General features: G+C 50.7%; 1 protein-coding gene and 1 pseudogene across 1 annotated transcript; one reads left to right on the top strand and one right to left on the bottom strand.

Annotated features, from left to right (window-relative positions):
• The first annotated feature begins 504 nt into the window (after nt 1-504).
• LOC134027896 (ankyrin repeat and BTB/POZ domain-containing protein 2-like) lies at nt 505-12,837 on the top strand. The gene is made up of 18 exons (XM_062471125.1): nt 505-1,596; nt 4,626-4,775; nt 5,231-5,423; nt 5,642-5,794; nt 6,064-6,226; nt 6,338-6,427; nt 6,516-6,617; nt 7,117-7,213; nt 7,302-7,437; nt 7,537-7,629; nt 7,858-8,045; nt 8,574-8,752; nt 8,990-9,095; nt 11,008-11,110; nt 11,196-11,286; nt 11,400-11,468; nt 11,606-11,719; nt 12,212-12,837. Exons 1-18 carry the CDS (start codon nt 753-755, stop codon nt 12,473-12,475), a joined length of 3,135 nt encoding a protein of 1,044 aa, XP_062327109.1. The 5' UTR covers nt 505-752; the 3' UTR covers nt 12,476-12,837.
• A 2,627-nt stretch (nt 12,838-15,464) lies between these two features.
• Nucleotides 15,465-27,948, bottom strand: part of LOC134028274 (serine/threonine-protein kinase BRSK2-like) — a 16,621-nt pseudogene continuing 4,137 nt past the window's right edge.

Below are 27,948 nucleotides of genomic sequence, written 5' to 3'. Positions count from 1 at the left end.
CATTTCACATTCTCATTGGGGGCTGAGCCCCCCTAAAGGTCTTATCCTAGAATTGCCCCTGGTACCTACTATGTAATAAATATATTTTTTAAGTATAGATTAATTCATAAAATGTAAAACAGGTATTTATCCGACCAGTAAGAAGACAATGTGGACTTAATAATAAAGGTGAGATTTTAATCATTATCTTTGGACTTTACAGGTTTTCTGCTTGATAGTCGTTGAAATGTCCATGGGGAGCTGGAAGAATGTTTTTAAAACATGGATGACTGCTATCATGCTTAATAATAAAACGCGTCTAGTCTAATTAGACTGTATAGCCTAAAAACAGCATCGTTTAATGTTGATTCTAAACTTCATTTTTTGTTTTTGTTGTTTGCGCGTGTATAAGCGGTGACCGGTGTTTGATTGGTTACGGAGCATCAACAGATGATTGGTCCTCTGTAAGGTCTGCCCTCCCTTTTTAAAGTTGGCCACAGTTTTCAACACCGTGCGTGAGAGGACGCAGTCATCTGTCAGAAACAACTAGCGACTCCACACACAGACCTGTTAGATTCCACCTCAGCTATCTGTCAGACTGCTAGGGGCAGCACGGAATCTGTATAGTGCGTGTCTTGTGTTTCTCGCCAATGTGGTGAAATAGAAACGCGGGCTTCCTTTTATTTATGTCTCACGTGCGTAAAGTGACCGGCGTAGCCTAAACCTTGTTGATACCCAACAGTCAAACCCTACCGGAGACGAGTTGTCTCCCAATGAAGATCCTGGAGGACGTCAGTCTGGACTCGGGGTACGGAGCCTCGAACTCCGGTAAGTCTCTGAGCATCTCCTCGTTCCGATCCCGACACTCCAAGGCGCACGCGAGCTCCCCGCCGCCGGGCACGTGGTGGCACCATGCAGGCTCTCTGAACAGCAGGACCGGGAGTTGGGACACGGACAGCGCTGGACCGGAGGACGTGGAAGACATTCTCTCTAAATGCCCCCGGTTACCGGAGCTGGAAGAATACCCCTGGACCGATCAGGAGGTGGGTGACGTCATGCGTAAAAACTGCATCGAAGACGCCGCGTTCTCCGCAGACGCTATCCACCGTCTGTCTGTGCTTTTGCGGAGAGCTCTTCTTCGGATCTCACGTGAGACACAGAGACTCAGCGAGCTGCATCGGCGATGCACACGTTTTGAGGTCCAGAGTGCCGCGAGGCTGGTGTTGAGCTGGGGGCTCGCAGAGAAGTGCGTGGCGGGGACGGTGAGGGCCATCTCACTGCACTGCATGAGATCCGGTGACACGCGCCGTAAACTGGGCAAATCCGAACGCTGCGGGCTGACTCTCTCCGTAGGACGGTTTTTCCGGTGGATGGTGGACACCCGTGTGTCCGTCCGTATCCACGAGTACGCCGCGATATGCATGACCGCGTGCATAGAGAGCCTGGCAGAGGAGGTGGGTGCGCGGGTGCGCATGGTGATGGCGCACGAGAGGGGCTGCGGGGAAACCCAAGTCACGGTGACCGCCGAGGTCCTGGAGGGGCTCGTGAGCAATGACACGGAGCTATGGGGGGTCCTGCAGAGCTACGAACACCTCATTTGCGGTAAAAACGCCAGCGGTGAGTTTTATTGCCTTTTGATACTTCTGTTCCGGGGCTGTGAGTATAACCTACATAGTTTCAATGTAACAATGTAGTCTTCGTTTAGCAGAATGAAGAATTAAATGAAGAACATGTCAAATCTAAACCTGTGTCGAGTTGGATCCCTGTATAACCATCCCTCCTGTTAAAACTGTGTGCTGACTCCTGTTCGTTAATCACACACGTTGCTGGTGTCAACTTGCCTCAGTTAGGCAGGAATGGTTGTAATGGTTTATCAGGCACCACAGTGAGTGTATCTTTTGTACATTGTTAAAGAGTCTGAACTGGAGCAGAATGTGTTCTCTTCGACCTCTCAGTTTGGGCGGGAAGGCAGTGATGAGTCATCAGTGATGACAGTGTAATCCTGCTGGTGTCAGACCTGTGGTGTCTAAACACACCTCGGGATGGCTGGAGCCAGGGTGTGTGTGTGTGTGCGTATGTTGGTCTGTCTGTGTGTTGGTCTGTGTGTGTGTGTTTTAGCAGAGATGGTAAGTAACAAAGTACAAATACTTTGTTACTGTACTTAAGTCGATTTTTCTGCTAGCAATACTTTTTTACACAAATATCGGTACTTTCTACTTCTTACATTTTAAAGCCAGGCTTGTTACTTTAGTTTGAATCTGTATTTGGTTGCATGATCAATATGATTTATTGTCATTGCCAACCTTTTTTCATTTCCTGGATGCACAACAAACGTAAGTTAGTCGTACAAAAGTTACCGTAGAGCAAGGCACGAGGCAACAAGAAGAAGATTTTCCCCCAAAAGTTTGCATCATTGATGAGTACTTGATTAGGACTCTACAGTACTCTACTGCACTCTATTGTACTCTTCTTTAATCTATTATTTTTTAGGCTTCTCTGTTCTCCTCTCTTTAGTGATGAGAGTCGAAATGTCGACATGACTGAGAATAGAGACATTCCTGATCACCCATGGACATATAACATAACATAAGATAAGATATACCTTTATTCGTCCCACAATGGGAACACCTGGGCATTGGAGCAGCAAAGTGGACAGAAGTATACATAGAATACAAAGTTAATACTAGATATAATCAGAAAAAGATATAAAACGATAACACTAGTTGCATATGCAGACCAAATATAAATAAATTATATATGAGGGAGATGTTCTGACCCAACAGTTCCTGAGTTTCTGCAGAGGTCCATGATGCTCCACATCACACACACATCACACACACACCACACACACACACATCACACACACACGAGTGGAGAGTGAAAGGAAATGACTTAATCACAGATGATTACGGGAACACGGACATGGAGTGTACACAGTAGGAGAGCACACACACACACACACACACACACTTCACAGGTAGAGATCAGAAAACATGATGTTGTGCTTTGTCCACACTGAAGACTGGCCTCTTGTTGTGAATGAATGGTCTGCATGAACAGAGACCTGTTCTGTAGGCACACACACACACAGGCCTGTTATGTAGGTGTGTGAACAGGCCTGTGTGGATAACAATCTTAACTCACTATGAACAAGCTGGCGGAGGGGGTTGGTTCTATGTAGGCGTCAACACCAGCGTGATGGAGTCTGACCTAAATTACCCCCAGAAACATGCACATACTCAAACACTCACTCACACACACACACACACACACACACATACACACACACACACACACACACAAAGCAGCCCTCTGTGCATACTTTGTTATTACAATGTTAGGAGTTGAACGACCTATTGAATTTGTAATCACAGTCAACCCTCTCCCCCTCTACAACCCACCCCTCTCTCCCCCTTCTCACTCCCCCCTCCTCCTTCCTCCCTGGCCCGGCCTCAGTAGAGAGGAGAGAAAGCTGTTTCTATTGTTCAGGAGAATGAGAGTCAGCTAAACATCCCTCTCATCATGACACAATGACCGTGTGTGTTTTTGTAGCGTTTCCGTGTGTGTGTGTGTGTGTAGGTTGGGTCCTGTGTTCTTTATAGGGGGGGTGTGGATGATGTTCTTCACATATGAGTGGCTGGGTAGCTCAGACTTTATGTTGGAAAAAAGTGGCTGATTCAAACTTTCTCTGGGCATGGAGGTTGACTCAACACAGCAACTAGCAAACTATTAGAATCAGGTGTGCTGGAAAAGGCATGGAGTGTAACCCTACAGGAGGGTATCTCTCCAGGAGCAGGGTTGGAGTGTAATCCTACAGGAGGGTATCTCTCCAGGAGCAGGGTTGGAGTGTAACCCTACAGGAGGGTATCTCTCCAGGAGCAGGGTTGGAGTGTAACCCTACAGGAGGGTATCTCTCCAGGAGCAGGGTTGGAGTGTAACCCTACAGGAGGGTATCTCTCCAGGAGCAGGGTTGGAGTGTAACCCTACAGGAAGGTATCTCTCCAGGAGCAGGGTTGGAGTGTAACCCTACAGGAGGGTATCTCTCCAGGAGCAGGGTTGGAGTGTAACCCTACAGGAGGGTATCTCTCCAGGAGCAGGGTTGGAGTGTAACCCTACAGGAGGGTATCTCTCCAGGAGCAGGGTTGGAGTGTAACCCTACAGGAGGGTATCTCTCCAGGAGCAGGGTTGGAGTGTAACCCTACAGGAGGGTATCTCTCCAGGAGCAGGGTTGGAGTGTAACCCTACAGGAGGGTATCTCTCCAGGAGCAGGGTTGGAGTGTAACCCTACAGGAGGGTATCTCTCCAGGAGCAGGGTTGGAGTGTAACCCTACAGGAGGGTATCTCTCCAGGAGCAGGGTTGGAGTGTAACCCTACAGGAGGGTATCTCTCCAGGAGCAGGGTTGGAGTGTAACCCTACAGGAGGGTATCTCTCCAGGAGCAGGGTTGGAGTGTAACCCTACAGGAGGGTATCTCTCCAGGAGCAGGGTTGGAGTGTAACCCTACAGGAGGGTATCTCTCCAGGAGCAGGGTTGGAGTGTAACCCTACAGGAGGGTATCTTCTCCAATGTATTACTGGCACTCCTGGATTCTAAATAATTGTTCTGATGCTCTCCCTCTCTCACCCCTTCCCTCACCCCACCCTCCAGGTGAGCTGTCCGTACCAGGCCAGGTGAGCTGGTACCTGCAGGGTGTCCCGGCTCCAGGGGGGAGCAGGGAGGAGGTGTACCTGCAGATGGAGCTTAGCAGCCTGGAACATGCCCTGCTTTCTACCTGTGTAGGAACCATCTCAGAGCTCAGTGAGTCTGGGTGTGTGTCGGGTGGGGTATGGGGGTGGGGTCTGTGTGTGTGTGTGTAAGTGAGTACACTGACACTAGGTAACAGTCTCTTGGTTGTTCCAGGAAAACAAGGCCTCACATTCACCTCCATGTGTCACCACCCCCGCTCTCTCTTACACACACACACACGCATGCATGCAGACACACACACACATGCATGCAGACACACACACTCACACCCTTTTTATGAGTGTCCTCATTGTGTTTTACCTCATCTGTTGATCCATTTAAAATAACACTTGAATAAAGTCCAGAACATTCAAACCTGGTTTGTGTTTCTGTGGATTCTCAGACTCGGTTATGGTCACCCCTGAACAAGAGGGGAAGATTTACATACACCTTTGGTTTGCTGTATATATGTATAAATGTGCTGTGTTGTATTAAATATAATATGACTACTTCCTGCTTCCTGTCAGGTGACCTGGTGTCTCAGGCCATGCGCCACATGCATTGCTTCCGAACAGTTGGCTCCACCCTCAGCCCTGCTCGACCAGCCAATCAGCAGCCAGTATCATGGGCCTCGGACGCCCTGCACACTCTCTTCTACTTCCTGTCGTCTCAGGAAGAGTCCCTGGAGAACCCCCCTACCATGGCCCTGCACAGAGAGAGGTGTGTGTGTGTGTGTGGTGAGTGTGTGTTTGTGTGTGTGTGTATGTGCTACTCAGTGTTACTTTCTGTCACTTTATCTGGCATCAATTATAACCACTGGCTTTAGTAATCCATTTGTCTCAAGTCCAATCCCTCCTCTGCTCCTGTACCTCCTTCTCCTCCACTTCCTGTTATCCCACTTCCTGTTCCTCACTTACCTGTTCCTCCCCTCTCAACAGGCACTTCCTGTTCCTCCCCCCTCTCGTGGAGTGGATCCGGATTGCCGTGGCGCATGCTAAGCACCGAAGAAGCCTATTGGTGGACAGTGATGATGTCACACAGACATCTCGCCTGCTCCTCCCAGGGATGCACTGCGAGCCACGACAGCTGTGGTGAGATGGTCAACTTTACAACTGGTCAAGTTAACATAATGTCCAGTTTACAACAGGCCATATAAAAAAAAAGTGTAGTTTACAAATGTGCAGTTACCAGAACACTTAGGTTAAAACTTGCACTTAACACTTTGAACATTTTGAACACTTTGAACACAAAAAACACAGTTTACAAAATGTAACGTTCACAGAAAGTTAACAGAAAACAGAGGAACAACCCATATTCACCTCCCTCCCTCCCTCCCTCCTTCCCTCCCTCTCCTCCCCAGGCCAGAGTGCCTCCCAGGCTGCAGGGCGGTGCCTGCGGAGGTCCTCTGGGCCGGCCTACAGCAGGAGCAGGGCTTCAGGATGCTGGCCAGCGGGAGGGCCGACCTGGTGACACCAGCCTCGCTGCTGCTGGGGGAGGAGGGGGTCAACACCCTGGACCTGCAGGTAGGAGGAGGGAGGAGGACGGAGGGAGGGAGGGAGGGGGAGGAGGGGAGAGGATAGCTTCATGGTCCAACCAGCCACCAACCCCAGCTGTCTGTCTCTCCTGCCTTCCAGGGTCTGAGTCCTCTGATGTTTGCCTGTGCGTCTGGAGACGAGGCTCTGGTCCAGATCCTGATAGAGGCTGGGGCCCGGCTGGACCTGCAGGTGAGACCACACACACACACCTGGACAGCTACTTTACGTTTGACATGTTATTCGCTGAGTCATCCCGTCCCTGGTGTGTCTCTGTCAGGTTCCAGGATGCTCTCCCAGAAACCCCTCCGTCCACCCAGACACCCGGGGCTGGGCGGCCCTCAGCTTCGCTGTGCTGCATGGACACCTCTCTGTGGCTCAGGTGAGGCCTCACTTCCTGTTAACATCCTGTCAGGTTAGACCTCACTTCCTGTTAGATCTGTCAGTAGCATGACATGTTAAGTCTCAGTGCTGCTATGTTGTTGGTGGTTTTGCTGGTGGGCTGGTCATGTGACCGTCCCGTGTGGTCATGTGATCCTGGGTGTGGTCATGTGATCCTGGGTGTGGTCATGTGATCCTGGGTGGTCATGTGATCCTGGGTGGTCATGTGATCCTGGCTGTGGTCATGTGATCGTGGGTGTGGTCATGTGATCCTGGCTGTGGTCATGTGATCCTGGCTGTGGTCATGTGATCCTGGCTGTGGTCATGTGATCCTGGCTGTGGTCATGTGATCGTGGGTGGTCATGTGATCCTGGCTGTGGTCATGTAATCGTGGGTGTGGTCATGTGATCCTGGGTGTGGTCATGTGATCCTGGGTGTGGTCATGTGATCCTGGGTGTGGTCATGTGATCCTGGGTGTGGTCATGTGATCCTGGGTGTAGTTGCTGCTGGAGGCGGGAGCAGAGGTGGAGGGAGCTGCCTTGACAGACGGGCAGCACTGCTGCACTGAGACTCCACTACAGCTGGCCTCCGCTGCTGGTGAGAACACATTAACACACACACACTAACACTCTCACACACACACACACACACACTCACAGTCACACACCCCTGGGTGTGTGTGCAGGTCACTATGAGATGGTGAGCCTGCTGCTGGTGTTTGGGGCTGACCCCCTGGTGAGGGAGCAGGAGGCCGGGGTCACAGGTTCCTCGCTGGACGAGGACCTCAACTGCTTCAGCTGCGCCACTGCTCATGGACACAGGTGTGTGTGTGAGGATGTGTATATATTTCTGTATGTGTTTGTGTATATTTATGTGTGTGTATTCATGTGTGTGTATGTGTCTGTGTGCTCCCTGTGCAGGGACGTGTTGATCAGGCTGCTGGGCCAGCTGAGGCAGCCGGGACCAGACTCAGACATCCTGTCCCTGGAGGAGATCCTGGCTGAGGGGGTGGAGGAGGGGGCCCTCCCCCCAGGAGGCCCAGCCTCTGGCCTCAGCGCTCCCCACTCCAGCCCCAGATCCTCCACCCTCAGCCCCAGATCCTCCACCCCCAGCCCCACATCCTCCACCCCCAGCCCCAGATCCTCCACCCCCAGCCCCACATCCTCCACCCCCAGCCCCAGATCCTCCACCCCCAGCCCCACCCCCAGCCCCACATCCTCCACCCCCAGCCCCACATCCTCCACCCCCAGCCCCACATCCTCCACCCCCACATCCTCCACCCCCAGTCCCACATCCTCCACCCACAGCCCCCTCAGCTCCAGTCGCCTTCCCCGACTGTCCAAACCCAGGATGAGGGCTGTCCAGCAGGCAGCCTACTGCAGCGCTGAGCATGGTTACCTGGACATCACCATGGAACTGAGGGCTCTAGGTACGGTACAGCTACTCTCCTGTTTACCTTCTCATCTGGCCTAAATGCCTCATTTAGCACCTGTTGTTACATTACATTACGTTTTAGTCATTTAGCAGAGCTTTTCATCAAAAGCAACATACAAACAGTGCATCTATGTAGAAGAAGACCAAAGATCAGAAATGCAGAGTTCTACAGTATTGTGGAGGCCTGGGTCAAGGAAATGTCTGTATTTACCAGACACAGTGTAAAGTAACCACATCTCAGCTACCAGGCACAGTGTAAAGTACCCACATCTCAGCTACCAGACACAGTGTAAAGTAACCATATCTCAGCTACCAGGCACAGTGTAAAGTACCCACATCTCAGCTACCAGACACAGTGTAAAGTAACCACATCTCAGCTACCAGACACAGTGTAAAGTAACCACATCTCAGCTACCAGGCACAGTGCAACAATAATATCTCAACAGTTGAACAGTAACATCCAAAGCGTATGGCTTATTAGCAACATAAACATCACCTCTGACCTCTGACCCCTGACCCTCAGGCGTGCCATGGCAGTTCCACGCCTGGCTGCTGTCTCTCCAGAGTGCCTGCCAGCTCTCCAGGGACGACGCCGTCCTTGCCCTCCTCTCAGACTTCCCCTCCCTGAGGCCGGAGGAGTACTGCGAGGCCCTGGTCTCGTCCGGCCTACCCCTGCTGTTCAGCATGTTCGCCTCCAGCAAGGTGCTTGATGACACAACAAGCGCTAATCCATGATTAACACAACATGTTAACACTGCTCCATATTAAAATGCTACTACATCATTTACGCAAAAACATATTTTGATCTAATCTTCTTTATTTATCTTGTTTATCTTCCAGTCACTCTGTGTTTTGTATGTACATGTTAGTGCTCCTGTTAAACCAAGCCAGGCACACTGGGATCCTCCTGACTCTTCTTGATTCTGGTTGCTTCTCCAGGACTCTGAGGTGACCAGGAGGCTGGTCTCCATCTTCTCCCACTGCTACAGTCCTGCTCCCATTCCTACTGTTCCTCCTCTGGACACCTCTCTCTCCATCCAGCTAGGTACCTCCATCCAGCTAGGTACCTCTATACAACTAGGTACTCTATACAGCTAGGTACCTCCATCCAGCTAGGTACCTCCATCCAGCTAGGTACCTCCATCCAGCTAGGTACCTCCATCCAGCTAGGTACCTCTATACAACTAGGTACTCTATACAACTAGGTACTCTATACAACTAGGTACCTCTATACAGCTAGGTACCTCTATACAACTAGGTACTCTATACAGCTAGGTACCTCCATACAACTAGGTACTCTATACAGCTAGGTACCTCTATACAACTAGGTACTCTATACAACTAGGTACCTCTATACAACTAGGTACCTCTATACAACTAGGTACTCTATACAGCTAGGTACCTCTATACAGCTAGGTACTCTATACAACTAGGTACCTCTATACAACTAGGTACTCTATACAACTAGGTACCTCTATACAGCTAGGTACTCTATACAGCTAGGTACCTCTATACAGCTAGGTACCTCTATACAACTAGGTACTCTATACAACTAGGTACCTCTATACAGCTAGGTACTCTATACAGCTAGGTACCTCTATACAACTAGGTACCTCTATACAGCTAGGTACCTCTATACAACTAGGTACTCTATACAACTAGGTACCTCTATACAACTAGGTACCTCTATACAACTAGGTACTCTATACAGCTAGGTACCTCTATACAGCTAGGTACCTCTATACAGCTAGGTACTCTATACAACTAGGTACCTCTATACAACTAGGTACTCTATACAGCTAGGTACCTCTATACAACTAGGTACCTCTATACAACTAGGTACCTCCATCCAGCTAGGTACCTCCATCCAGCTAGGTACCTCTATACAACTAGGTACTCTATACAACTAGGTACCTCTATACAACTAGGTACCTCCATCCAGCTAGGTACCTCCATCCAGCTAGGTACCTCTATACAACTAGGTACTCTATACAACTAGGTACCTCTATACAACTAGGTACTCTATACAGCTAGGTACCTCTATACAACTAGGTACTCTATACAGCTAGGTACCTCTATACAACTAGGTACTCTATACAGCTAGGTACCTCTATACAACTAGGTACTCTATACAACTAGGTACCTCTATACAGCTAGGTACCTCTATACAACTAGGTACCTCTATACAGCTAGGTACCTCTATACAGCTAGGTACCTCTATACAACTAGGTACTCTATACAGCTAGGTACCTCTATACAACTAGGTACTCTATACAACTAGGTACCTCTATACAACTAGGTACCTCTATACAACTAGGTACTCTATACAGCTAGGTACCTCTATACAACTAGGTACTCTATACAACTAGGTACCTCTATACAACTAGGTACCTCTATACAGCTAGGTACCTCTATACAACTAGGTACTCTATACAGCTAGGTACCTCTATACAGCTAGGTACTCTATACAGCTAGGTACCTCTATACAGCTAGGTACCTCTATACAGCTAGGTACCTCTATACAGCTAGGTACCTCTATACAGCTAGGTACCTCTATACAGCTAGGTACCTCTATACAGCTAGGTACCTCTATACAGCTAGGTACTCTATACAGCTAGGTACCTCTATACAGCTAGGTACCTCTATACAGCTAGGTACCTCTATACAGCTAGGTACCTCTATACAGCTAGGTACCTCTATACAGCTAGGTACTCTATACAGCTAGGTACTCTATACAGCTAGGTACCTCTATACAGCTAGGTACTCTATACAGCTAGGTACCTCGATACAACTAGGTACCTCTATACAGCTAGGTACCTCTCCATGGTAGCTTTGTAGACTAGCTTACGTTTGTTGTGCGTGATAGTCAGGAAATAAAGGGGCGCAATGACAAGAAATAATATTGATCAAGCCACCAAATACAGATTAATACTAAAGTAATGTCTCCCTGCTCTCAGACGCTGTGTTTCTGAACAGCGAGGAGATGTCTGACGTGACGTTCCTGGTGGAGGGACGTCCCTTCCACGGCCACAGAGTCCTGCTCCTGTCAGCCTCCGCCAGGTGAGCCCACCCGTGGGTGTGGGTGTGTGTGTGTGGATGTGGGTGTGTGTGTGTGTGTGTATCATCTCTCTGTGTTCCTGCTCAGCTTCAGATCTCTGCTGGGTCCAAGTGGGTCGGGCGGTTGCCCTGACAACAGGATCATACACGTCAGTGACATCACATATGGAACGTTCGAGGTAGGCTGCGTGTGGTGATGTCAGCAGAGGGGAGGGAGAGGGAGGGGGCAGAATCGTTTTAGACTAAACATTTTCTTCGACTTGAATGTTCTGAATTAAATGATTTGTTCCAGAAAATGATGTCGTCTCTATACTGTGGAGGTACAGAAGGACTGACCCTGACACAGGACGACGCCATGGAGGTTAGAACACACACACACACCTCACCATGGAGGGAGAACACACACACACACATACACACACTGCAGAGTACAGTACTTTTGGTGGTGAGAGTCTGTCTGTGGTTAAGCTGGTGTTAATGATGCCTCCTCCCCTCCAGTTACTGCCATTGGCCTGTATCTTCCAGCTGGGGCCGCTGCTGAGGTGCTGTGAGGCGCTGCTCTCCCAGAGCGTGACCCTGGACAGCTGTGTTGGGCTGTATGAGGCTGCTGAGGTAAGAGACCACAGCCAGGAACTCTTAACTCACCACCGCAGCTATATACAAGCTGGTGGGTCGACTCAGCACCGCAGCTATATACAAGCTGGTGGGTCGACTCAGCACCGCAGCTATATACAAGCTGGTGGGTCGACTCAGCACCGCAGCTATATACAAGCTGGTGGGTCGACTCAGCACCGCAGTTATATACAAGCTGGTGGGTCGACTCAGCACCGCAGCTATATACAAGCTGGTGGGTCGACTCACCACCGCAGCTATATACAAGCTGGTGGGTCGACTCAGCACCGCAGCTATATACAAGCTGGTGGGTCGACTCAGCACCGCAGCTATATACAAGCTGGTGGGTCGACTCAGCACCGCAGTTATATACAAGCTGGTGGGTCGACTCAGCACCGCAGCTATATACAAGCTGGTGGGTTGTCTGTTACTAGGACTGTATTTTCAAGATCGTCAAGTCATCAAAATGTACGTGTGTGTGTGTGTGTGCAGGGCTGCGGGGGGACAGAACTCAGGAGGTTCTGTGAAGGGTTCTTCCTGCAGAACATGGAAGAACTCCTGGAGAGAAAGGACTTCCACAGCCTGGTGCTGGAGGACCACAGCCCAGGGACAGGGCCCCAGGAGGGGCTAGGCAGCCCAGGGACAGGGCCCCAGGAGGGGCTAGGCAGCCACCAGAACCCCCCTCCCCTGCTGGCAGGCCTGGAGGAGACCCTGGTGGAGAGGCTGTGCTCTCTCCACCCCACCTGCAGGAAGTGACATCACACTAAGGAAATGGCCTGTGTGCAAAACATGACTCGTGTAAAACATCACACGTGTAGAACATCACACCTGTAGAACATCACGTGTAGAACATCACACCTGTAGAACATCACGTGTAGAACATCACACCTGTAGAACATCACGTGTAGAACATCACACCTGTAGAACATCACGTGTAGAACATCACACCTGTAGAACATCACGTGTAGAACATCATGTGTATAACATCACACCTGTAGAACATCACGTGTAGAACATCACACCTGTAGAACATCACGTGTAGAACATCACACCTGTAGAACATCACGTGTAGAACATCACACCTGTAGAACATCACGTGTAGAACATCATGTGTATAACATCACACCTGTAGAACATAACGTGTAGAACATCACACCTGTAGAACATAACGTGTAGAACATCACACCTGTAGAACATCCTACCTGTAGAACATGGGGGTAATCTGAAGGTTGCCAGTTCGATTCCCGGCTGTGCCAAATGACGTTGTGTCCTTGGGCAAGGCACTTCACCCTACTTGCCTCAGGGGAATGTCCCTGTACTTACTGTGAGTTGCTCTGGATAAGAGCGTCTGCTAAATGACTAAATGTAAATGTAACATCACACCTGTAGAACATCACACCTGTAGAACATTATGTGTAGAACATCACATGTACAACATCACGCGTGTATAACATCACATCCAGCTCGTGTCTTCAGCCAGGCTTTAAGAGGCTCATCTATGGAACTCTGGCTCCATTTTCAGTCCTTAAACTGCAGTTATTCCAGATTATATTATTGTAGTAATGTAATAGAATTCATTAATGTACATATTCTTGATTTTTTCCTTTCTTGTACTGGAAGCGCAACAGTAGCCTACCTTACAACTTAATATACAATAACAATAAAAACGATCACAAACAAATTAAGAATTAAAACCTGATTTAAAAAGGTATATTTTAAGCAGTTTCTTAAAGCAGTCAATTGAAGGAGTAATGGAAAAGGATCCTCCTACCCATGGATTTCAGTTTTGCTACAAGTCTGATAGAGACAGAACCAGCAACAAAATTGCATTACGGTGTTAACTGATGTTTTAGAAGAAATGGAGGGCAAGAGTAGGCCATTGTAGCTGTCTGTGGGCGTCCTCTGCCATACGACACTACTTCGTATCCGTTTATAGTAGTCATTTCGACATGGTTGGCTCCTATAGCGATTTGCACGAATAAACACAAATTAAAGCGAAGCGAAAATCCAAATTTCCTTTGGTGTGAACACAGCATGACTTTTCATCCAAACCTTCTCAACCCCTGAACACGGACACTGCCTTCTCCCTGGGGCTAGGACACGGCTAGGACACGGATAGGACACGGCTAGGACACGGCTAGGACACGGCTGGGACACGTCTGGGGCATGGCTGGGACACGGCTAGGGCACGGCTGGGACACGGCTAGGGCACGGCTGGGACACGCCTATGACACGGCTGGGACACGGCTAGGACACGGCTAGTCACGGCTAGGACACAGCTAGTCACAGCTGGGACATGGCTAGGACACGGCTGGGACACGCCTAGGACACGGCTAGTCACGGCTGGGGTCACAGCCTGAAATGTCCTACCGTCACCATCACGTCTATTTAGTTACGTGTCTTGAGCCGCTATTTCATATCTCACACAGATCCATTTAGATAAGTTGGAGTTAGATCTTGATTAAAGTTCCCAACCAAACCCGTTTCCGTGGCGTCGTCTCTGGGTCGTCTCAGAAAGAGGTCAGACGCGGCTTCAAAGTCAACAGATTTATTTCCTTTTGCACTGCAGTTGTTCACAGTTATGTTACAGGGGACACATCGTCAGAGTTTGTTTAGTTCCAGCTAACATCACTGCTGTCTAACTGTGCTCCGTGTTCCCAGTCTGCACCAGGAAGGAGGACAGCGATGGGTATTGCTTTGTTTTCTCTGGGACACCAGAATGCCATGTCCCTCCTAGGGGACAGTGTGTGTGTGTGTGTGTGTGTGTGTGTGTGTGTGTGTGTGTGTGTGTGTGTGTGTGTGTGTGTGTGTGAGTGTGTGTGTGTGAGTGTGAGTGTGAGTGAAAGAGTAACCATAGTAACAGAAGATGCAGGGGGGAATAAAGAAAATGAAGAACAAAAGAAAAGTTATAAATAAAAACCGATGTGAGGGGAGGAACAGAACAGGAAACAGGAAACGGAAGGATAAAGAGAACAGGAGAACAGGGACACAACATCAACAACATGCAAAGAAAAGACAAATGTTTGACATGCAAACAACAATCCAAGGTAAAAGCTAAGAGTAGGAACCTTCTCGGTTTTAAATAAGTTAATCAGCAAACTGGCGTATTTACAGGACGAGTGTTTGGTGAGTCTGTGGTGGTCGCACGCCCACCAGGAATGAGCTGACAGTAAACATGGGGCTCTTCCCTCACGGAGAGGCTAGTCTACATTCTTAAATTACGGTAAATCCTTTTTCCAAACGTATATTACAAGCTTTCTCATCAAAGCTGGGAAAAGAGTAGATGTTCACAAACATTGCATTAATCCTGAATGACCAATAACTTAAACATGGAAACATTTTTTTTTAAATAATCAGATGTAAGAAACACATTTTCTACATCATTTATATAAATAGTTTAACCCAGCATAAATAAATAAAAAACAAATGACAAAATACAATAAGGTACAAAAATATACACCATATGTTTACAGATGTCTGAATCCCGCAGATACCTCAAATAAACATGAACGAAAAGACAAACCGAACGACTCGTCGATCAAGATAGGAGATGAAAATGTTAATGGATATCAGGATTAAACATGTCCTGAAATTTAAAAAAAAGATGTGGCAACACAACTTTGCTAAACATAATGTCACAACTACACATTTGTACATATGCAACGTATTCAATCTGTACAACAGAATAGATCATTCATTTGTGTACCCTCCCCCCCTCCCCCACCCAAAGTATTCTGTCATCGGAGGATCCTGAAACCGACTCGTACAGCAACGCCACAGTCCAGTGTTACAACCCAGACGTTCACAGAGACGACATTAAGAGTTACAATCCAACCAGCGTCTCTCTGTGCTGACACACCTCCACACTGCCTCCACAGGAACCAGGGGCTCTGCTTCAAGTCCATACATCCCCCAGCGGGTGTGTGTGTAGGAGAGAGAGAACAAGAGAAAGACTGTGTGTGTGTGTGCAGGTTTGACGAACATCATTGTCTTAAGGCTCATCTCCATGTCTTCAGCGGTGTCTGGGGTGTGTGTGTGTGTGTTTGTCAGGGTGTGGATGTGTGTGAGTGTGGAGTGGAAGGGGCTTGTGGAGAGTGAAGTCTCTCTCTCTGGCTCTCTGGGTCCTAGAGGGAGCTGAGCTAGGCTCAGCCAGACATCTCCAGGAAGCAGGACTTTAATAGGTTTTTTGGATGATCCCTGGTGGTAGAGAAGTCAAGCCATCACACACACATGCGAGGACACACGCGCGAGGACACACACACCCACACAGGACACAGTTGCATGTGCTACTTGTTGTTAAATACTGATCCACTCAAACAGGCATTCCATCACACAGTACAAAAGTCTTTAGGCAATAGTCAAAAAGTCATGTTTTTAAGTTGTTTCTTTCAGAGGGACATGTATCCTAACTTGTCAGCAGTTCTCTGAGTTGGGGTTAGTTTTAATGACCTGATAACTCATCATCATCATCATTCTCATCATCATCATTCTCATCGTCATCATCCTCATCATCATCTAGCCATGCAGCGCTACAGCTCCTTATCAGGGTTCTTCCTGTGTCCTGGCGGAGGCGGCCATCTTTGTTTTGTCTTTGCCCGGGGGGCATTTAGAGTCAGTGGGTGGGGGCTCGTTACGCCTGGAGCAGGGGGCATGCTTGGTGGGGGGGCTGGGCGTGGCGGGGGGGCCAGGGGGGTGGGGCGCTTGGCTGCTCTTCTCGTCTGAAAAAAGCTGTTTAATTACGTCAAAGAAGTTACTCAACGGGCTGCCTAGGAACACAGATGGAGAGAAGAAGAAAAGAGAGAGAGAACAAACAACGAATGAGCGATGGGTTAACACCAGGACAGGTGCTGATGGAGGGATGAGGAGGAGGAGGAGGGGGAGGAGGAGGAGGAGGAGGAGGAGGAGGAGGGGGAGGAGGAGGGGGAGGGGGAGGAGGAGGAGGAGGAGGGGGAGGAGGAGGAGGAGGGGGAGGAGGAGGAGGAGGGGGGGGAGGAGGAGGAGGAGGAGGAGGGGGAGGACGGGGAGGACGGGGAGGAGGAGGAGGAGGAGGAGGAGGAGGAGGAGAACTGGAGGTAAGGAGACTCTTAGGCCAGAAACTAAGATTGGGGGATAATGTTTGGTGGCATCTTCTCTCACCCGTCATTGTAGTTAGTCTACAGAACGGGGGGAGAATCAGGGTTTAACCAACGGTGTTTAACAGTGGAGTTGTGGAGGTACGCCTAGAAACACAGAACAGCTGTGGTCCAGTAGACCTGGTCAGAGTTGGAGTCCAACTGTGATCCTCTGGTTCTGGACATAGGTGGTGCCTAGTCTGCAGTCTCTTTCCCCAGGCTGGGAGGAACAGGTGTGTGTGGGGGGTGGGGGGGGGGCAGGTGTGGGGGGGGGCTGAGAGGAGCTCTGGGAGAACTGAGGCTGAGCATCTGGACTTCTTGTCTAAACACTCTCCTTCCTGTGTGGTGAGTGTGTATGTGGTGAGTGTGGTGTGTGTGTGGTGAGTGTGGTGTGTGTGTGGTGAGTGTGTGGTGTGTGTGTGGTGAGTGTGTGGTGTGTGTGTGGTGAGTGTGTGGTGTGTGTGTGGTGAGTGTGTGGTGAGTGTGGTGTGTGTGGTGAGTGTGTGGTGAGTGTGGTGAGTGTGTGGTGAGTGTGTGGTGTGTGTGTGGTGAGTGTGTGGTGAGTGTGGTGTGTGTGGTGAGTGTGTGGTGAGTGTGGTGTGTGTGGTGAGTGTGTGGTGAGTGTGGTGTGTGTGGTGAGTGTGTGGTGAGTGTGGTGTGTGTGGTGAGTGTGTGGTGAGTGTGGTGTGTGTGGTGAGTGTGTGGTGAGTGTGGTGTGTGAGGCTCCTAGACACCTCCTCCCTGCTCCCAGAGCTCTGCTCAGAACACATGAGGGGTCTGAACAAGTCAATACTCACACAGGAACATGACAATACTGCAGACATGCAGACACACTGAGTGACACATTTCAACCTCAGCACACCAGCCCTTGTCTGCATTAGGGTTTACACAATACCCCTTCAACAGTCTCCTACTGATCCTGTCATAACATGTTTTTACACTGGGATCTGGTGATCTCTGTCTTGTTTTGACTTGGGGCTAGGCCCACCTTTCTTAGTGAGAGTAGAAGGATAGTGGACATAGAGGAGATGTAACAACACACTGACACCGTGCACAAGACCTGTCATATGGTGAGTAGTGCTGCACAGTGTCTCACACTCTCTCTCTCACACACACACACACACTCGTACATGCTCACACACACAGGTGAGGTGTACCCTAAGGCCTAAGTGTGTGTGTGTGTGTGTGTGTGTGTGAGAGAGAGGGGCAGGGAAGGGGGTGAAGGGTAGCTAGCCGATCTTACCACGCTTGGAGGGTTTGCTGCCTGACTGCTGAGACACATCTAGGAGCAGAGGTCATAGGTCAAGGTGACTTCACACCTGCATCAAGTCTGTCTTGACTGTACAGCTAGGTGTGTCTATCTGAGTGCTGCTGTCCAGTACAGCTAGGTGTGTCTATCTGAGCGCTGCTGTCCAGTACAGCTAGGTGTGTCTATCTGAGCGCTGCTGTCCAGTACAGCTAGGTGTGTCTATCTGAGTGCTGCTGTCCAGTACAGCTAGGTGTGTCTGAGTACTGCAGTAGTCTGTAGAGTCAGGTGTGAGATTACATTACATTTACTCATTTAGCAGACGCTCTTATCCAGAGCAACTTACAGTAGGTACAGGGACATTCTCCCCGAGGCAAGTAGGGTGAAGTGCCTTGCCCAAGGACACAACGTCAATTGACACGGCCGGGAATCTAACCTGCATTCTGATTACTAGTCCGATTCCCTAACCGCTCAGCCACCTGAGATGACATGTTTCTTTTTCTCTGCCTCATTACCTTTAGGAAACCAATAAAGGTGTTCAAACTCAGACTCTCTATTTCACTCTCTCACACACACAAACACACACACATACACACTCTCCTTCTCTCTCAGAAAGTCTTCATGTATTTATGTATGTAGAGGTGTAAAGGGAGTCTACGGCAGTACCTGTGTGTTTCATACCTTCATATAAACACAGTTCAACAATGCATGCAACGTCTTTGGCTCCACACACGCTCCAGGTGCACACAGAAAACACTCTGTCATGTTTATACACTTTCATGTGACAAACATAAACAGGGGTTAGGGTTGGTCTGCATGTCATCAGGACATGCTTGTCATCCCTGTGTTGTAGGTGAGCGACCATAGGGACACTCTGGAGCACTTGCTTTCCTGCACACAGCAGACACACACAGTCCAGCCCCGGCACTGACCAAACCTCCACAAGAGGGGGTCTAGCTGGTATCATTCAGTTTAGAATGTCAGGTTATGATGAGGATTTTAGAACATACAGCTTTAGGTCCACATCGATCCTAGATGGTGCCATGCCGAATAGAGCGACAAATACGTTAGAATGCCAAGACAATCATCCGATCATTTCAGATCCAACATTGGAGAACCGTTAACAACAACCTGTTGGTTCATTATTTGTTTTTCATTATTCATTGTTCGGATTGCTAGCGTTGGTGTTAGCAGCGGATGGACAAACTCTGTCCTTCTAAAGCAGTGACTGTTGGAATTCTACGAAGAGCCCGCTGTGTCAGGACCGCGGTTTATATAAGTCACTGACTTATGTAAGTTATGTAACTCACTGCTTTATACCGATGAACAGTACTACTCTTCATAGGACTGACACTGACGACATATTATGTTAGTTGTTTTGTGAAAAGGGTACCACCTTGTAGCTAATCACAGTAGGGGCTATTAAAATCTTTGCATTTATTATTATTCAATTTTTGGGGGGTTTATGTTAGTAATTGTTGTGGGAAAGTGGAGAGGGCTAGCTAGGGCTAGTTGTGTGGCGTGCCAGAGCGACCGTGCGTACGTGTGTGTGGAGGAGAAGCACTTCCACTCGGCATGCCAGAGTCACTCTGCATGCCAGAGTCACTCTGCATGCCAGAGTCTCTCTGCATGCCAGAGTCACTCTGCATGCCAGAGTCTCTCTGCATGCCAGAGTCTCTCTGCATGCCAGAGTCTCTCTGCATGCCAGAGTCTCTCTGTCTCCTTGGACAGGCTGCAGAAGCATCAGGATGACAACATGCAGGATGGTATGAAACGGCGGAGAGAGAGGGGGGGAGGATTAGGGAGGAGAGGGAGAGGGGGGGAGGGTTAGGGAGGAGAGGGAGAGGGGGGGAGGGTTAGGGAGGAGAGGGAGAGTAAAAAGGCCACTCTGCTTCAGTTGTGGGAACGTAAAGATTTCCCACGTCAGTCGGAACATAAAAGATTTCCACGTCAGTCTAAAACTTTCATTTCCTGGACTGACTGTGATGAAGCAGAGCTGGTCTCTCTTTTGAGGAAAGAGAGAGGGAGGAAGAGGGAGGTAGAGACTGGAGGGTTATCCAAACAGCTAGATGGTGAGGGTGGGTGAGGTAGTGACTAGTTCAAATGCCTGATAACAGTTCCCATCTGTGACAAGGCTTGTGGAACATGCTAACTGCGCTAGGCATGCTACCCGGTTAGATGCTAGCCAGGCTAGTTGCCAACTGGGCATGGCGTGTTAACAGTGCTAGGTGTGCTTACTGGGATAGCTGCTAATTTAGTTAGGTGTGCTAACAGTATTAGGTGTGCTAACTGGGCAAGGAGGCTAAGTAACTAAGTAGCTGTATTATCCACACTGGTCTCAAACTAAGATCCTCAACGCTCCTGTCTCAGCCATTACTGGTGAGCTGAGACAGTCGTTTGTGACGTAAACTGAAGACGTGTTTACACATGCAGCTAGCACTACCCTGTCTCACCAGCAGAGGGGGCTCTTATCAAGCCAATCACCACAGTTAAAACCACAACACCGATGAACCAACAAGGACATGAGGAACACAGCAGAAGATTGCTCTCCTTCCTTCCCTCTCTATTCATCCCCTCTCTTCTAGCAGCCCAAACAGCCAATAAAATGTAGAAGTGACTCCAGGGGGCGGGCCAGCTACAGTCTAACTGAATTCTAATTGGACGGTGAAAAAACATTCAGTTGAAAAAACTACACCTGTATCTTCATATCCTCTGCTCTGGTCACACTTCCTGTCCCGACACACACACTTCCTGTCCAGACACACACACTTCCTGTCCTGACACACACTTGTGTGTTATATACATAAATACATGTTTCATGTAAATAGTTTATAACCTTAAATACTGGATGTGTGTGTGGTGTGTGTGAACGAGAGAGCAGTAGTGTGTCAGACCAGGGGAAGCCCTGAGGTGTGCAGATGACTGCGTTAGCTGCGTGTCTTTGAGCCCAACCTCTACCTGCCTGGCGGGAGTGCCAGACAGGTTGCCACGGTAGCGTGTGTGAGGCGTGTTGCCATGGCAGCCGTGTGTGAGGCGTGTTGCCAGGACAGCGTCTTGTGTGAGGCGTGTTGCCAGGACAGCCGTGTGTGAGGCGTGTTTGCCATGGCAGCCGTGTGTGAGGCATGTTGGCCATGGCAGCCGTGTGTGAGGCATGTTGCCATGGCAGCCGTGTGTGAGGTGTGTTGCCATGGCAGCCGTGTGTGAGGCGTGTTGCCAGGACAGGTCATGCATGCCGGGCGCCTGAAGCGTGTGCTGAGCAGTGACAGGTGCTGGGATGCTGAGAGAGGCTGGGGTCAGGGGTCAGGGGGGGTGAGGAGGTCAAGGTCAGGAAGTCAGGGGTGATGGCTGAGGGGTCAGAGGTCTGAGGGGTCAGAGGTGAGAAGGTCAGGGGTCAGAGGGGTAAGAGAGGTCAAGGTGTGGAGGTCAGGGCTGAGGGGGTCAGGGCTGAGGGGTCAGAGGTGAGAAGGTCAGGGGTCAGAGGGGGTAAGAGAGGTCAATGTGTGGAGGTCAGGGCTGAGGGGTAAGAGGGGTCAAGGGAGTGAGGAGGTCGGGGGGGTGAGTGGTAGGGGGGTCAGAGGGGGGTGAGGAGGTCGGGGGGGGTGAGTAGTAAGGGGGTCAGGAGTCATAGGTGTCCTCTACTCACCAGATATCTGGGTCTGCTGGACGCCCGGCTGGTCGTGAGAGCTGAGCAGCTGGGCCCTGAATGGTCTCTACCACACACGCCTGAAACGCCGGCTGGGACCTGCCAGGGGGAAGGGGGGGGAGTCAAATTCTACAGCAGTTCAAATACACTGACTTTACCCTCCCTCCCTCTCCCTCCCCTCCCTCTCCCTCTCCCTCCTCCTCCCTCCCTCCTCCCTCCCTCCCTCCCTCCCTCCCCTCCTCCCCTCCCCTCCCCTCCCCCTCCCCTCCCCTCCCCTCCCCTCCCCTCCCTCCCTCCCTCCCCTCCCCTCCCCTCCCTCCCTCCCTCCCTCCCCCTCCCTCCCTCCCTCCCTCCCTCCCTCCCTCCCTCCCTCCCTCCCTCCCTAGGTGTGTGTGTGTCTACCTGACAGGAGGGTGAAGGTGACAGAGTAGATGCCGTTGTCCCGGCTGGCTGCAGTGCTCTCTGTGTAGGTGATGTCCACCTGGAACTTGACAGGCTTCTGAAACACTGTGGGACCTGCCGAAGACTTGTACTCCGCCCGGAAACTAGTCTGGGAGATCACACTGTGGCTTAGACTAGGGATCTACAGAGAGAGAGGAGGGAGAGAGAGGGAGGAGGGGGAGAGAGAGACACATGAGGAAGAAATGGAGAGAAGGAGAAAGAGGTGAACATCAGACATTTAGTTATAACCCAGGAGGGGAGAGGAGAGGGATGGGGAGAGAGGGTGGAGGGAGTGGAGGAGAGGAGAGGAGAGGAGGGAGGGAGGGAGGGAGTGGAGGAGAGGAGGGAGGGAGGGAGGGAGGGAGGGGAGAGGGAGGGGAGAGGGAGGGAGGGGGGAGGGAGTGGAGGTGTTGCTGTGCTTACAGACAGGAAGGCGTGGACAATGTCAGCCTTGATGGAGCTCAGAGGTTTGTCTCTGATCACGATGAAGATCTGCTCCTCCTTCTCCAGGTTGATGAAGTTCCCGAACCATGACTTCTTAGCCAGCCTGCAGGAAAAACAAAGGCTTCATGTATCACATGTACACAGGGACAGGGTCATCTGGACTAGAACAGACACTGCCACGCTTCCTCCATTCCTCCTCCTCCCTCCCTTTCTCTGCTCCTCCCACTCTCCTCCCTCCTCTCTCCTCATCCTCCCTCTCTTTCCGACCACCCCCTCCTCCTCCTTCTCTCCTCCCCCTCCTCCTCCTTCTCTCCTCCCCCTCCCCCTCCCCCTCCCCCCTCCTCCTTCCTATCTCCTCTCCCCCCCAGGAATGTGTGTTTGGTTTTAGGAGATGGGAGAATAGTTTCATCAGCCCCAGAGAAAGCTCTTCCAACTAATGAACTCATTTGCATATTTTCACCATTTTACAATTCACCATTTGAAGGTTAAAAAACATATATGCAAACCAGGAAGGCTATCAGGCCGACTATAAGCTACTTTAATGGACTACATTTGACTAAAACAAAACATGTTTTATTTTTTCTTCCTGAAATGTATCGTCCCTGATCCTTCTCCTTCCACCTCCAAACCCTCATCCTCTGATAGTCCACACAGGGATGGCATCATCCCAACCTCCCCCCTCTCCTCTCCTCACCCCATCCTCCCCCCCTCCCTCGCCCGCCTGGTCCGCTCCCCCTCTCTCCATAACAGTGTGACTGTGAATGCTGGAAGTGAAGCTCTGAGATATTCATGGGGACTGATCGCTAAAAATATCCCTGTCATCATCGATGGAGCTGTGGCTCTGGCCCCTCTGCATGGCTGTTTATGCCCCCCCGGCCCCCCCCGGCCCCCACCAGACCCCCCTGGCCCCCACCAGACCCCCCTGGCCCCCCCTGGCCCCCCACCAGACCCCCCTGGCCCCCCCTGGCCCCCCACCAGACCCCCCTGGCCCCCACCAGACCCCCCTGGCCCCCCCTGGCCCCCCACCAGACCCCCCTGGCCCCCCCTGGCCCCCCACCAGACCCCCCTGGCCCCCCACCAGACCCCCCTGACCCCCACCAGACCCCCCCTGGCCCCCACCAGACCCCCGCTCTCAGGGCCCCTGGAAGATACAGTAGTGTGTTTGTTGATGTGACATGTTGTTGGGGTGTGGCGTTGCCAGGGTTACTTACTCTGGAGAGGAGTCTGGTGTGAGGCTGGACATGTCTTCCTGCGTCGGGACTGTGGAGACAGACAGACAGACAGGCAGACAGACAGACAGACAGACAGACAGGCAGGCAGACAGACAGACAGGCAGACAGACAGGTTAGTTAAGACTCTAAACAGAACAGTACAGTCAGGCTAAAGACTTTTCAGTGTTCAGGATTAAAACAAAGCTTTAGACTGTGTGGCTTTCTTATCACTAATCCTGTATCATCAACAGCATATTAACTACGGTATAGAAGAATCAGAAGAAATCACTGCTAATAAGATAATTAGACTCAACATCGCATGACTCCCAATTGGTCAGGGGGGGAGTGGTAACTTCCATGACAACGTTGTTGTCTTAACTTTGAAATATTCAATCTAGGCTTTGTTATCTAGGCTCCCTCCCCTATCCCCTCCCCCTTCCCAGGGTACCTTGCATTTTCCGGCGGTGGAACCGTGGCGAGCCCAGGAAGCTGTTCTTGATTGAGTTGAGTCTGGTCCTCCAGGGCACGCCCCCTATGGAGGGACTGGGAGGGGGCGTAGGGCTGGGGGTACCCGCCGGGCTCTCCCGGGGGGTGTGCCCCGGGGTGCCCCTGGGGGTGGGCAGGGGGCTGCCCCTGGGGGAGGGGTGCGGGGTCACCTGCGTGATGGGGACAGATTTGCCGTTGTGGTCAGGGTGGAGGCGGGGCCGCCGGAGGGGGGTCATGGGGGGCACGGGGGAGAGGGGGATGGAGAGCTTGGGGGGCACCGTGAGGGGGGGGTGCCGCCTCACCCTGGGGCTCGCGGGGAAGCAGGGGGCCGGGGGCTGGCTGGGGGTGGAGGGCTCCGACCGGGGGTTGGCGGGGGCATCGAGGGGGCTGGGGAGAGGGTTTGACCGGGTGGTCTGCAGTGGTTTGGGGGAAACTCTGGGTTTGGCTGGGAGGGTCTGGGTGCGGGGGTGCATGAGGGGGGAGCCCGTCATTGGCTGGTAGGAGTTGGGGGGGCGTGGCCCCACCCCGTTAAGGCGGGACTCCGGGGAGTGGGCGGGGCTACAGTTGGGGGACTGGCAGAGGTCTGGGGACTGGGGCGGGACGAAGAAGCGACGGACGGGCTGTGATTGGCCATGCGTCGGTCACGTGACAGCGTGGACAGGCAGTGAAAGAGCAGTGCCCAAAGCCAGGTGACGTAAAAAAATATTATTGATAGAAACACCGCAACCCGGCGATAATAACCCAAGCGTTTTATTAGCCATAAAAACGCGCCGGAAAACCAAAAGAGTAAAGGGATGAGGGGTGGAGGTGTGGAGGGAGACAAGCAGGCAGGCGAGGTGATAGTGCAGAAAGAAAGAGAGAAGAACATGCCATTAGCACACCCAGCCAATCAGGACGCAGCAGCAGCACCATGGGAGATAAGAGAGTTACTCAAGCATTCAAGAAGCAGAACCAGGAAGTGAACAACTGAACCAGGAAGTGAACAACTGAACCAGGAAGTGAACAACTGACTCGGGTCTCCCAACCTTCAGAGAGATCCTGGTTATGCATGCGCAATGCTGAGGTATGAATGACATAGCAACTGTTATGACAGGTCATGACAGTTCGTAACCAGCCACAGCAGTGAGAGGATGCCAGGTCAGCATGGAGGGCGTTTGCAGACGTATGATCCTGCAGGCTGTTCCTGTATCAACATAAGCTACCTGACACCGGCTGGGTCATTGTTAATACATCATGAACGAGTAACTAAACACACCAGTTTTGGAGTTTAGTTGGGTGTGTAAATGGTGTATAGAGTCTGTTGTAAGTGTGTAAGGGTTTGTTTGAGGTAAACAGCAGAATATGAAGTGTGCCCCAGCAGAGATTCTCTGTTGTAGACAGTGTGAACCTGAAGACTGTACTGGAACATGATGGCTTTAACCTGCTACACAACTTCAGATTGCCGTGTTTGTGTTTGGTGTAACTTGTGCGTGTGACTGGTGTGTGTGTCTGTGTGTTTGGACAGGGTGCGTGTGTGTGACTGCATGACAGAATTAGCACGACAGGCCACCAGGTATCACATGACACTCTCCCCAGGGTCACATGACCCGCCGGGCTGCGAGGCCAGCGCCTGCATGCTCGCCCCGCAGGGCCGTGATGGACGACAGCACAGACAGCAGAGCAGTGAGGTGCATTGTGGGCCGGTGTGTGGGAGGACTTACCCGCGGGCTGCTGAGAGGGCTGGTGGAGAGACCAGACGATGCTCCGCTGATAGACCTGGACCTTCACACGCACACACACACGCACACACACACGCACACACACGCACACACACACACACAGGTGTTAGAACAGCATATATATTCACAGCAGACAGAAGTAGAGGAGACACAGAGAGGATTTTGGGAGGAGCAGGAGGAAGAGATGGACACAGATGATTGGAGGAGAGATGTTGTTCAGAAAGCATTCCTCTAAAGACAGGTGCAGTTTGGAGAGCTCTCGGGGGCTCTAGAATGTTCCCAGGGAGATGCCAGGGTTTTTGACATTTTCAAGCCTCTTTATTCAACATGTCTCCATCCTTCAGTCACTTTCTCGCTTTGTCTTCTCTTTCTGTCTATCTTTCGCCCTGTCTCTCTCTCTGTCTCTCTCTCTGTGTCTCTCTCTGTGTCTCTCACCCTGTCTCTCTCTCTCTGTGTCTCTCCCCTCTCTCTCTCTCCTCTGTCTCTCTCTCCTCTCTCTGTCTCTCTGTCTCTCTCCTATGTCTCTCTCTCCTCTCTGTCTCTCTGTCTCTCTCCTATGTCTCTCTCTCCTCTCTGTCTCTCTGTCTCTCTCCTATGTTTCTCTCTCCTCTCTCTCTGTCTCTTTGTCTCTCTCCGATGTCTCTCTCCGTCTGTCTCTCTCCTCTGTCTCTCTCTCCGTCTCTCTGTCTCTCTCCTATGTCTCTCTCTCCTCTCTCTACCCAGTCTGACTGGAGCATGTGTGATCGCCAGCGATGCCTGTTAACACAGGAACCATCTACAAGTCAACACTTACAAATCAGTTTTACTGCACACACACACACGTCCAATTTTGGATGCTGCAAAATTCATCAGCAAAATGTCTACATTGTTCTCCAGATAAGATGCCTCTCCATTTTTCATTTACAATTCATTAACTTTTCATCTCTCCCTCATTCTCTCCCCCTCACTCTCCTTCCCTCGTCCACACACTGCCCCCCCCCCCCCCCCCCCATATAGAAACACTGACATCTAACTGGTTTTAAGGGTTTAATTGCCCATAGACAATTTGACTTTGTTGTAAAAGAAAATTGAATCTGTAAATCATAGTTAAATGTGACACCCATGTTCACACACGTACGAGAACACACAAGATGGGGAGCATGTCCACAAACACGCATGTAACATTCAAACACCTCCCGACACACGTGTAACATTCAAACACCTGCCGACACACTGTCATTACATTATAATCATCTCGACAGAGGTCGTAGAAAACGGTTGCATGTGATGGCACAGTGAATAAATAGCCTTAATGATAATAATGATAAAGGTGTAAAATGGCAGAGAACTGTGATAGATCTGGACCAGCAGCTAGCAGGAGGGATGAGGAGTATCTGAGAGAGAGATGACAGACAGACACACAGACACACAGACACACAGACAGACAGACAGACACACAGACAGACACACAGACAGACAGACAGACAGACACACAGACAGACACACAGACAGACAGACAGACACACAGACAGACACACAGACAGACAGACAGACAGACAGACAGACACACAGACAGACACACAGACACACAGACACACAGACACACAGACACACAGACACACAGACAGACAGACAGACAGACACACAGACACACAGACAGACAGACACACAGACACACAGACACACACACAGACAGACAGACAGACACACAGACAGACACACAGACACACAGACACACAGACACACAGACAGACAGACAGACAGACAGACACACAGACACACAGACACACAGACAGACAGACAGACAGACACACAGACAGACACACAGACAGACAGACAGACACACAGACAGACACACAGACAGACAGACAGGACCAGTACCTTTCCTCCTTGCTGCAGTTAGCGTTTGTGATGTCCAAGCTTTTACTGAAAACAGATTTACTACAGAGA

Source organism: Osmerus eperlanus, chromosome 10, assembly GCF_963692335.1.
Source record: "Osmerus eperlanus chromosome 10, fOsmEpe2.1, whole genome shotgun sequence".
In the NCBI taxonomy this organism is placed as follows: domain Eukaryota; kingdom Metazoa; phylum Chordata; class Actinopteri; order Osmeriformes; family Osmeridae; genus Osmerus; species Osmerus eperlanus.
The sequence above is the reverse complement of the archived record's forward strand: the minus strand, read 5'-3'. Positions and strand labels throughout refer to the sequence as shown.

Bases quoted from the DNA above. Each gene is read 5' to 3' on its own strand.
- LOC134027896 (XM_062471125.1), top strand. From the start codon at position 753: ATGAAGATCCTGGAGGACGTCAGTCTGGACTCGGGGTACGGAGCCTCG. The intron at 1,597-4,625 runs GTGAGTTTTATT...CCCACCCTCCAG, and splicing joins TTGCGGTAAAAACGCCAGCG to GTGAGCTGTCCGTACCAGGC. The intron at 9,096-11,007 runs GTACCTCCATCC...CCCTGCTCTCAG, and splicing joins CTCTCTCTCCATCCAGCTAG to ACGCTGTGTTTCTGAACAGC.